Source organism: Colobus angolensis, unplaced genomic scaffold (genome assembly GCF_000951035.1).
Source record: "Colobus angolensis palliatus isolate OR3802 unplaced genomic scaffold, Cang.pa_1.0 Scaffold121, whole genome shotgun sequence".
In the NCBI taxonomy this organism is placed as follows: domain Eukaryota; kingdom Metazoa; phylum Chordata; class Mammalia; order Primates; family Cercopithecidae; genus Colobus; species Colobus angolensis.
This window is the reverse complement of record NW_012113253.1, coordinates 4,209,492-4,221,397: the sequence shown is the minus strand read 5'-3', so window position 1 is coordinate 4,221,397 and position 11,906 is coordinate 4,209,492. Positions and strand designations below refer to the sequence as shown.

General features: G+C 37.8%; 1 protein-coding gene across 2 annotated transcripts in view; it reads left to right on the top strand.

The window, feature by feature from the left end:
- Positions 1–11,906, top strand: part of RIMS2 (regulating synaptic membrane exocytosis 2) — a 773,533-nt gene that overhangs the window by 193,923 nt on the left and 567,704 nt on the right. For both annotated transcript variants that reach the window (XM_011931177.1, XM_011931160.1), the window contains exon 2: positions 4,361–4,571. In XM_011931177.1, coding sequence (XP_011786567.1) covers positions 4,361–4,571 — 211 coding nt within the window. The remainder of the gene's footprint in view (positions 1–4,360; positions 4,572–11,906) is intronic.

Sequence of the window (11,906 nt, the reverse complement as noted above, 5' to 3'; positions counted from 1 at the left end):
CCTCTCCCTCTCCCTCTCCCTCTCCTTCTCCCTCTCCCTCTCAGAAATGGTATTTCAGAGCCAGGGCCAGGGCCTGGAGTCAGTGGGGGCCTCACAGCTCTGCCTGGTACCATATTCTACTGTGGCTGAGCTGATATCCAAGGTGCCAGACAAAGTCCTTTATACTCTTCAAACACTCCCTTTGCCACCTCGGCTGGTATCTCACTGGGTTGCATGCTCCCCTCATTCACTGGCTTTGAGCCCAGCACAGAATCAGGAATTGCCCAGGAATTGTGGTCCTTGTGGCGTGGACTGCCTTTCAGGTTTATTTAGGACCCCAGACCCCTTTGGCTCATGGTGATGGGGCTTGCCTTTGCCTGAACTCTGGTTCCTACTGCTGGGATGGGCAATTCCCTTCTGGCTAGGGCTGATCTAAATGCTCCCTCTATGACGGGTGGCTGAGTTCTGCCTGGTGTTGCTTTCATCTGTGACAGGTCATCACTGAGTTTCAATGCAGAGTCCCACAATTATTACACTCTGCCTTCCGTAAGTTCGCAGATTCTCTTCCTGCACTCTGTGGCTACTGCTGATAGGTGAAGGAGGGATGGCATCAAGAATTTAAGACTGTCTTTTCTACCCTCTTCAGTGCCTCTTTTTTATATATAAAGTTAAAACAAGGTACCGTGATTGCTCACTTGATCTTTGGTTCTTATGACAGTGCTTTTTTGTGTGAATAGTTGTTCAATTTGGTGTTCCTGTGAGGAGGATGATTAATGGAGGCTTCTCTTCCATCATCTTCTTATACTCCCTTGCTGGAAATGATTGCTTTTTTGGTAGTGTTTTATCTCCTTGGTTTTTCATGATTATGCTTACCTTTTGCTGATGTCTGTGTATGTAGGAAGTAGGGACTTATTCCAGTCTGTTTAGATTGTCTTTATCTGGAAAATGTCTTCACCAGTCAGCCCATGTGGTGATTCTGGGCAAGCTGTTTGCATGGTTGGTAGGTGGGCTTGTTGCTGGAATTCTTGAGCAGACTGAACCAGTGCCTGGGTCAGCAGGTGTGTGTCCCTTGTCCCTGGGTTCGTTGGGTTGGGCTTTGATCCTGGAACCTCTGTTGTGGACCGATTCATTTGGTCTGTAGGCTTTGTCCTCAAATCTGTTTCTGTGGGAACTGACCTTAAACTTGGGCCCACAGAGGCTGACCTGGCATTGAAGTTGCCCTTGAGCCTGTGTCAGGAGGGGCTGGCTAGGTATTGGGATGGCATTAGTGCACAGGTGCACTGGGATGGACCTTGTGACCATGGGACCTGACCTGTTACTTGGTTGGTCCTGGGGCCTGAGTCTTTTAGGGTGGAACTTGTTTTGTGTCCACAAGAGTGGATTTGGACACTCTTTCCATATGGTTTGTCTTGGCACTGGGTTCTACTGCCATACTATTGGTCTGTTGGTCTGTTGGAGTGTGACTTTGCAAGGGCTGGCCTGGAGAGTGGGGCCTCAGGGACCAACATGGCATTGTGTATGCCTAGAATCTGTTTTTGCAGGTTCTGACCTTTGCCTTAGACCAGGATGCTAACCTGTCGCTGTGCTGGGCTGATGTTTGCAGTGGTATGGGCCGCTGTTTTACTGGGCTGGTCTGAAACCTGAAGGAAGCCTGGAGGCTAGGACTACGGGGGCTGGTCTTGTGCTGAGTGGGCCTGGATCTTGTATCTGCAGGTGCCACCCTGGAGGCTGGGTCTTTGTGTGCTGGCTTGATGACTTAGGGCTTTAGGCACTTGTGCTGTGCTGGGACATGCCTTGTAACCTGGGGCCATGTGAGCCAGTATAATAATGGGAGTATTCAGGAGACCAGGATGGCTGGGGCTGTCCTGGCTCTGTAATATGCCTGGAGGTTGCATGTAGACCTTGTCCACCGGACAGGCCTGGAACCTAGAGCTGTGGGATCTCACCTGATGCCAGGGTGGGCTGGGAGGCTTGGTGTGCAGATAACAAACAGCCTGGATCCTGGGCTACAGGGGCTGGTTTGGTGCTAGGTGTGCCTGGAGCCTATATCCACAGTGGCTTGTCTGGAGGCTGGTTCTGAGGGTGCTAGCCTGATGATTGAGCTGCAGGGCCTGGCCTGATGCTGGGGTGTGCCTGAAGCCTGGGGTCATGGGAACCAGCCTGTCACTGAGGGCATTGTAGAAGTCTGGAGTCATCCTAGAGATTGGGCAGGCCCAAAGACCAAGTCTGGTGGTCAGGCATGGAGCCTGGGGATGTGAGTTCTGGCACTGGAGTGGACCTGGAGGCTCCGTCTGTGTGTACAACCCTGGTCAGACTGTGGGGGTCTGCCTAGCACCGCATTTTACAGTAAACAATTGCCTGGTATTGGAGTTCAAGGCAGAGTTGAGTGTTCTGTTCTCTCTTTTTCTCCCTAGCGATGAGTATCTCTGTTTATCTCTGTGGTTGGGGAGGGATGAACAGGAAATGTTAAACTGTCCTTCTTACCCTGTTCAGTGCATCTTTTATTTTTTTTGCTACGCTCAGTTGCTATAATCTCCCACCTGGTTTCCTTAGGTCTCATGAAGGTGTTTTCACATGTGAATAGTTGTTCAAATTGATGTTGCTGTTGAGGGACAAATGTTGGAAAGTCCTATTCTCTTAACTTGCTTATGTCAGTCTCCATTGATTTTTTTCATAAAACCAGCATTTGGTTTCATTGATTTCTGTTCTAATCTCTTGTATTTCTTCTGCTTTCTTTGGGTTTAATTTTCTATTTTCTTAAGTTTTTGAGACACATTTTATTTTTAAATATGAGCGTGTATTTCTTTTTCTAGGTCTCTTTTTCCATATGGTACTTCCAAGGAGTATCATACTCTTTCTATTTTAAGAACTTCCTTTAAGTTCCATGCAGTGAAGGTCTACTGCCAATGAATTTCTTCAATACGTGTCCATCTGGAAAAGTTTTTATTTTTAAATTTTATTTATTTTTATAATTTTTATTTACTTATGCATATTTTCCAAAGCCTAATTTTACCGTGTATGAGATTCTGGGTTGACAGGTTTTTTTTTTTTCTCTCAATTTATAGACATGACTCCAAAGCTTTCCAGCTTGCATGGTTTCTCAAGAGTAATCTTCTCTAATTCTTATCATTGGGTCTCGCTACACAATGTGTATTTTTTTTTGGCCGCTTTCAAAGTTTTTTCTTTATCTTTGGGTTTTAGCAGTTTGACTATGAAGGCAAACTAGGGGCATGTGTTTATGTTTGGTATTTGATTTGACATTTGTGCTTCCAGGGATTCTCTGAGGTTCTTGTGTTTAATTTGGTGTCTTTCATTAGTTTTGGAAAATTTTTGGTCATAATCCCTTCAAATATTTCCTTCATTTCTATTCTTTTTCTGTGAACAATTATACATATGGTAGGTTGGGTTAACTCTTGGATGCACCGTTGTTTTCTATTCCCCACTTATTTTTATTTTTCTTTTTATTTTAGTTTGGATAATTTTTATTGACTAATTTTTAAGTTTATTTATATTTGCCTCAGCACTTTCAAGTCTACTCAAGAGCCCCCAAAATGAAGGAATTCTTCATTTTTAATAGCATGTAAATTTTCTTCCATTGGACTGGAGCACCTATGTAATATTTTTTCTCTCTCTGGATTCTTTATATCACTCTTATTGAGACTGTGTCTCAATGATTTGAAGTTCATAGGTCTTGACTTCACTGTGTAAGTCAAATTAGCTTTCTGTATTTCTGAAGTTAAATGGCAGAAAAATAATATTGTAAGTATTTTAGAACATATGATTGAAAATGTACTCCAAGTGGTAGATAGAAATTTAGAAATATAATCTCAAGAAATATTTCCATAAACATGCATTATATTAATTGGTTATTTAATATGTATGTTAGAAGGTAGAGACTGGGTATGTTGGTTCACACCTATAATCATAGCACTTTAGGAGGCTGAGGCAGGTGAATGCCTTGAGGTCAGGAGTTCGAGACCAGCCTGGTCAACGTAGCGAAACCCCATCTCTACTAAAAATAGGAAAATTAGCTGACGTGGTGGTGTGTGCTGGTAGTCCTAGCTATTCAGGAGGCTGAGGTGGGAGAATTGCTTGAACTGGGGAGGCAGAGGTTGCAGTGAGCCAAGATCGCACCACTGCGCGTTAGCCTGGGCAGCAGAGCGAGACTTCGTCTCAAAAAAGAAGGTGGAACTAGTTGCAATACTTTTGCAAATAGTGTGCCATGAAAAGTGTTAATTTATCATCAGAAAATTAAATTTTCATTCTTTTTATTTTCATCTTGTATATTTTTTGGTTATAAAATTGTGTCTATAAATTGTGATAATTTTTCCTTTAGAGATCATCAGGAAACCAATTTTTTTCTTACTTATTTTCTCTGCAGAAAACTGCATCAGCAATTTGAAATGTATAAGGAACAGGTAAAGAAGATGGGAGAAGAATCACAGCAACAGCAAGAACAGAAGGGTGATGCACCAACCTGTGGTATCTGCCACAAAACAAAGTTTGCTGATGGATGTGGCCATAACTGTTCATATTGCCAAACAAAGTTCTGTGCTCGTTGTGGAGGTCGAGTGTCATTACGCTCAAATAAGGTACAGAAATGAAAATTACAATTCTCTTCTAGTTAAGCTTATTGTGTTTATCCGTTCGCATTACAGAGTATGTTAATTCAACCCAAATAATGCTTTGTTGAAATTAGCAAAAACAATATTTTAAAATGCTTGTGGCCAGGCGTGGTGGCTCACGCCTGTAATCTTAGCCCTTTGGTAGGCTGAGGCGGGCGGATCACTTTAGCCTAGGAATTCTAGACTAGCCTGGGCAACATGGTGAAACCCTGTCTCTACAAAAAAAAAAAAAAAAAATTAACCAGGCATGGTGGCAGGCTCCTATAGTCCTAGCTACTCAGGAGGCAGAGGTGGGAGGATGACCTGAGCCAGAGAGGTCAAGGCTGTGGTGAGCCATGATTGTGCCACTGTACTCCAGCCTGGGTGACAGAGTGAAACCATGTCTCAAAAAAAAAAAAAGTTTGGGCCAGGCACGGTGGCTCAAACCTGTAATCCCAGCACTTTGGGAGGCTGAGGTGGGCAGATCACGAGGTCAGGAGTTTGAGACCAGCCTGGCCAATAGGGTGAAACCCCGTCTCTACTAAAAACTACAAGAGTTAGCTGGGCATGGTGGTGTACGCCTATAGTCCCAGCTACTCAGGAGGCTGAGGCAGGAGAACTGCACTTCAGCCTGGACAACAGAGACTCTGTTTCAAAAAAAAAAAGTTTGTGTCAGTAAATTCTTTAGACTTTGCATTTATCTACTTACTAATCTTACCACCTACTTATTTATTTAAGTAATTTTTAAATAGGAAGCTATTGTTTTCTATACATTACTTAGACATAATTGTGGAATTTAGTTCCCTGTGTGATTTCTTTTCTTCATTTTCTTCATTAATCCCCATTTTTCATTATTTTGTTTTACTAAGAACTAACCACTTCTAATTGTTTCCCCTGGATTACCTGATTATGATTTTTTTTCTTGACTGGGTACATTGACTAGAAACTGCAGTATAATTTTGAATAAAATGGATGATAGCAGACATTCCATTGTATTGTTCTTAATCTTAGGGAGAAAGCCCTTAGTCTTCACTATTAGGTATAATGTTAGCTGTACACTTTTCATAGATGCCATGTATTCCTACTTTGCTGAATTTGTTGTTGTTGTTTGGTTGGTTTTGTAAGATCAGGAATAGATGTTGGATTTTGCCAAGTGCCTTTTCTGCATCTGTTTAGATTAATCATATTTTTTTTTATTTTGTTTGTTAATGTGGTGAAATACATTGGTTGATTTTTATATGTTAAATCAGCTTTTATTACTGGGATAAACCCCATTTTGTCATGATGGATTATCTCTTTTATGTATTAATGGATTTGATTTGATTATTTTTTTTTAGGGATGAGTGTCTTGCTATGCTGCCTAGGCTGGAATTGAACTCCTGGGCTCAAGTGTTCCTTCTGCCTCAGCCTCCCAAGTAGCTAGGATGACAGATACGTGCCATGGTGCCTGGCTGATTTAATAAAATTTTATTTACAACTTTTGCTGCTATGTTCATGAGGCATGTGTCTGTATTTTTCCTCCTTGTAATGTTTTTCTTTGGTTTTGGTATTGGGATAATGCTGGTCTGATAAAATGTGTTGGGAAGTATTTCCTCCTCTTCAACATTTTGGAAGAGATTGTGTAGAACTGGTAGATTACACCAGTGAAGCCATGTGGGCATGCCCTTTTATTTGTTGGGAAGGTTTTTAAGTAAAGTTTGTTTTCTTAGTGGATATGGGGTTATTCAGGTTATCTTTCCCGAATAAGGTTTCATTGTTATATCTTAGTTTGTCTACTTCCTTGTAAGTGGTTGAATTTATTGGCATGAACTTGTTCATAGTATTCCATTATTAGTCTTTTAGTATCTATGGAATCTGCAGTGATGCTACTTCTTTCATTCCTGATATTGGTAATTTGTATCTTTTTTGTTCCTGCTCAACCTGGCTAGAAAAAGGATCTTACTCTGTTGCCCAGGCTGGATTGTAGTGGCACAACCACAGCTCACTGCAGACAGCCCAGGGGGTCAAGACATGACCCCCTGGGCTCAGGTAATCTTGTCACTTTGGGCTCCCGAGTAGCAGGGACTATGGGTGTGTGCCACCATGCCCTGCTGATTTTTAAAATTATTTTTGTAGTGATGGGCTCTTGCTATGTTGCCCAGGCTGATCTTGAGCTTCTGGCCTCAAGCAGTTCTCCCACTTTAGCTTCCCAAAGTGCTGGGACTACAGGTGTGAGCCACCACGCCTGGCCCAGAATTTTGTTTTATTGATTTTTCTTTGTTGTTGATTTCTGCTTTGATCTTTGATCTTTTTCCTTTTCTTTTTGTTTCTTGTCTTGTCTTGTCTTTTTCTGCTTACTTTGGGTTTAATTTTATCTTTTTTACTTTCTTAAAATAGAAGCTGAGGTCATTGCCTTGATACTTTTCTTTCTTTCTAAATTAGGAGTCACATTCTATAAATTTTCCCTAAGTACTACTTTACTGGCATCATCACAATTCTCGTGTGTTGTTTCTTCATTTTATTAAGTTAAAAATACTTTCTCATTTTTCTTCTTTTACCTATAGATAATTTAGAAGTATGTTATTTATTTTTCAATATTGTGGGGTTCCTAGGGATCTTTTTGTTAATGATTTCTAATTTACCTCTCTTGTGATCTTAGAATATACCTTATATGCCTTGAATCATTTGGAATTTGTTGATACTTATTTTATGGCCCAGAATATAGTTGACTTTGGTAAGTGCTTTATGTGCACTTCAGAAGCATGCATATTCTTCTGTTTTTGGCCAGAATATTTTAAAATGCCCATTCAAGGCCGATTTCATTGATAGAGTCATTTAAGTCTGCTATCTCCCTGTTGATTTCCTGCTTATTCTATTAGTTGTTAAGAGAGGGGTTTTGAAATATATAATAATATGTAGATTTGTCTATTTCTCCTTGGAGTTCTATTAGTTATAGTTTTATGTATTTTTAGGCTCTGTTTTTAGGGACATAAACATTAGGATTGTTATATCCTCTAGTTTAACAGACCCCTTTTTATTAAGTGATCTTCTTTATTTTTGATAATATTCTTTGCTCTGAAATTCACTTGGTCTAATATATATATATAGACCAAGTCTCTCTCTCTCTCTCTCTGTGTCTCTCTCCCTCTCTATCTAGATATATATTTGGAAATGGAATTACATATATGTATTGCCTTAGGTATTAGCATAGTGTATGTTCTTCTATTATTTTACTTAAAATTTATTTGTTTGAAGTACCTTTCTTATAGCCAGCATATAGTTACTGGATCTTGCTTTATTATCCAACCTGACAATCTCTTCCTTTTTATTGGATGCTTATAAAATGTACATATACTGTGATTATGGATATGGTTTCATTTGATTACATCATCTTGCTTTTTGATTTTGTCTTATGTCATCTGTTCTTGGTTTTTTCATTTTTGGCCTTTTTTGAGATTGCTCAAGTATTTTTACGATTCATATTTTCTCCTTTGTTGGCTTAATAGCTGTAACTGTTTTGTTATTTTATTAAGTTATTCAAGATTTGTAGAATACATAGTTAAATTATTGTTGTCAACCTTCAACTGATATTACACTATTTCATGTGTATTATAAGAAGCTTACAATAATGTTGGATTCTATGTTACTGGTGTCATATTTTACTTTTATTCATTTTATAAACTCCACAATATATTGTTATTCTTTTTGTATAAAAAGTTTATCTTCCAAGAGTTTCAAATATTAAATAATTTTTGAAAAGAACTGTATTTATTCTTGTAGTTTTTTCTGGCATTATTTATTTGTTTTTGTAGATCTATAATTATATCTGTTAACACATTTTGTCTGTCTTAAGTATTTCCTTCAGTATTTCTTGAAGGGCAAGTCTGCTGCTAATGAATGGTTTCAGTTTTTTTATGCTGAAAATTTTGCCTTCATTTTTTAAAAATATATTTTTGCTGATTTTGGAATTCTTGGTTGACAGTTTTTGTTTTTCAGTATTTTTAAATTGAAAATTTATGGATACATAATATTTAATAGTCATACATATTAATGTGGTATATGTGATAATGATAACAATTGTACAATGTGTAATGATTACATCTGAATAATTGGGATATCTGTCACAGCAGACACTGACCATTTCTTTGTTTTGGGAACATCACAAATCTTTTCTCCCAGCTATTTTGAAATATACAGTGAATTACTGTTAACCATAGTCTCTTTCTTGTTGTAACTGAGCACTGAACTTGTTTTTTCTATCTAATTATATTTTTATACCCATTAACCAACCGCTCTTTATTCCCGCTTCCTCCTACCCTTCCCAGCCTCCAGTAATTACCATTCTATTTACTACCTGCATGAGATCAATTTTTTCCCCCACATATGAATGAGAACATGTGGTATTTGTCTTTCCGGGCCTGGCTTGTTTCACTTAACACAATGACATTCAGTTCCATCCGTGTTGCTGCAAATGAGAGGATTTTATTCTTTTTTAGGGCCGAATAATATTCCATTGTGTACATATACAACATTTTAAAATTCTTTCATCTGTTGATGGTCACTTAGAGTGATTTCCTATCTTGGCTATTGTGAATATGGTTCAATAAACAGGGGAGTACAGGTATCTCTTCAATACATTTATTTCCTTTCTTTTGGGTACAGACCTGATAGTGGAATTGCTGGATCACATGGTGGTTCTATTTTTAGGCTTTTTTTGAGGAACCTCTATACTCTTCTCCATAGTGGCTGTACTAATTTATATTCCTACCAACAGTATACAAGTGTTCACCTTTCTCTGCATCCTTGTTAACATTTGTTATTTTCTTTTTCATAATTGTGATTTTGATGAGGGTGAGATGATATCACATTGTGGCTTTAATTTGCATTTCTCTGATAGTTAGTAATGTTGATCATTTTTTCATATACCTGTTGGATATTTGTATTCTTTTGAGAAATGTCTATTTATATCTTTTGTCCATTTTTAAATCTGATTATTTTTTATTTTGCTATTGAGTTGTTTGAGTTTTTTGTATATTCCAGTTATTAATCCCTTATTAGATAGATAATTTGTAAATATTTTCTTTCATTCTGCGGGCTATCTCTTCACTCTGTTGATTGTTTCCTTTGCTAGGCATGATCTTTTAGCTTGATATAATTTCATTTGTCAATCTTTGATTTTGTTGTCTGTTTTTGAGGTTTTATACAATAAATATTTGCCTAGACCAATGTTTATTTTTTTTTATAGTAGTAGTGAAAGAGTTTCAGGTCTTAAGATTTAAGTCTTTATTTTGATTTGATTTTTATATACAGTGACAGAATTCTAGTTTCATTCTGCATATGGATACTTAATTTTCTCAGAACCATTATTTAAGAGACAATCCTTTACCTGGTGTTTATACTTGGTACCTTTGTTGAACATTACTTAGCTGTAGATGCATTGATTTATTTCTTATTTCTGTGTTCTTTTCCCTGGGTCTATGTCTGTTTTTATGCTAGTAACATGCTGTTTTGGTTACTCTAGCTTTATAGTATATAAAGGTCAGGCGATATAATTACTCCAACTTTTTTTTTTTTCTTTGTCTTTTGGCTAAGAAATGCTTTGGCTGTTTAGCATCTTTTTGGTTCCATTAGAGTTTTAGGATTTTTTTTTTTTCTGTTTTGTGAAGAATGTTATTGGGTGTTTTTGTTTGTTTTGTTCATCCACTGAGTTCAAACAATCCTCCTGCCTCGGCCTTTTGAGTAGCTGGGACTATAGTATTCATCACCATACCTGGCTAATTTTTTGATTTTTTTTGTAGAGATGAGGTCTCACTATGTTGTCCTGGCTGGTTTCACTCTCACACTTCTGTCATTGTTTTTTGTTTGTTTGTTTGTTTGTTTTGTTTTTAAGACAAAGTCTTCCTCTTTTGCCCAGGCTGGAGTGCAGTGGCATGATCTCGGCTCACTGCAACCTCCACCTCGCAGGTTCGCATGATTCTCCTGCCTCAGCCTTCTGAGTAGCGGGGATTACAGGCATACACCACCACATCCAGCTAAATTTTGTATTCATAGTAGAGACAGGGTTTTGCCATATTGGCTAGGCTGGTCTCTGACCTCAAGTGATCAACCCATTCAGACTCCCGAAGTGCTGGAATTACTGACATGAGCCACCAGGCCTGGCCTGTCATTGGTATTTTAATAGAGATTACATTGAATCTATAGATTGCTTTTGGTAGTTTCAACATTTTAACAGTAGTAATTTCAATCCATGATAATAGGATACTTTTCCTTTTTTTTGGTATTCAATTTATTTCATCAGTGTCTTATAGTTTTCGTGGTAGAGATCTTTCTCTTCTTTAGTTAAGTTTATTCCTAGGTATTTTATTTTATTTTATTTTATTTTATTTATTTTTGTAGCTACTGTAAATGGGATTGCTTGTTTGATTTTGTTTTCAGATTGCTGCTGGCGTACAGAAATGCTACTGATTTTTGTATGTTGATTTTGTATCCTGTAACTTTGCTGAATTTGTTTGAGTGCTAAGTGTTTTTGGTGTCATCTTTAGGGTTTTAACATAAGACTCTGTTATCTGTGTAAAAGTCTAATTTGACTTCTTACTTTCCAATATGAATTCCTTTTGTATATTGCTGTTGCCTAATTGCTTTTGCTAGAATTTCCAGTACTATATTGAACAAAAGTGGTGAAAGTGAGTATCGTAGACTTGTTCCAGATCTTAGAGGAAAGACTTTTAATTCTTTTTCCCTTCCATATGGTGCTAGCTGTAGGTTTGTCAAATATGGCCTTTTTTATTTTCAGGCATGTTTCTTTTATATGTAGTATGTTCAGAGTTAAAAATCATTGTTAAAAGTGTTTATTGAAATGTACTATCATGACTGTATGGTTTTGGTCTTTATTTCTATGATTGTGATGTGTCACATTTATTGAATTGTGAATGTTGAACCATCTTTGCATTCCTGGCATGATCATGGTGATTGATCTTTATAATGTTTTATTCAATTCAGTTTGCTAGAATGTTTTTTAAGATTTTTGCTTGTATGTTCGTTCTTCAGAGATACTGGCCTGTAGTTGTCATTGTTGTTGTTTTTGTGTCTTTGCCTGTTTTCATTCTCAGGCCTCATAGAATGAGTTTGGAAGTAGTCACTCCTCTTCAAAATTTGTTGGCAGAGTTGGAGTAGGATTGGTATTAATTCTTCTTTTTTTTTTATTATACTTTAAGTTCTAGGGTACATGTGCATAACGTGCAGGTTTGTTGCATATGTATACTTGTGCCATGTTGGTGTGCTGCACCCATCAACTCGTCAGCACCCATCAATTCGTCATTTATATCAGGTATAACTCCCAATGCA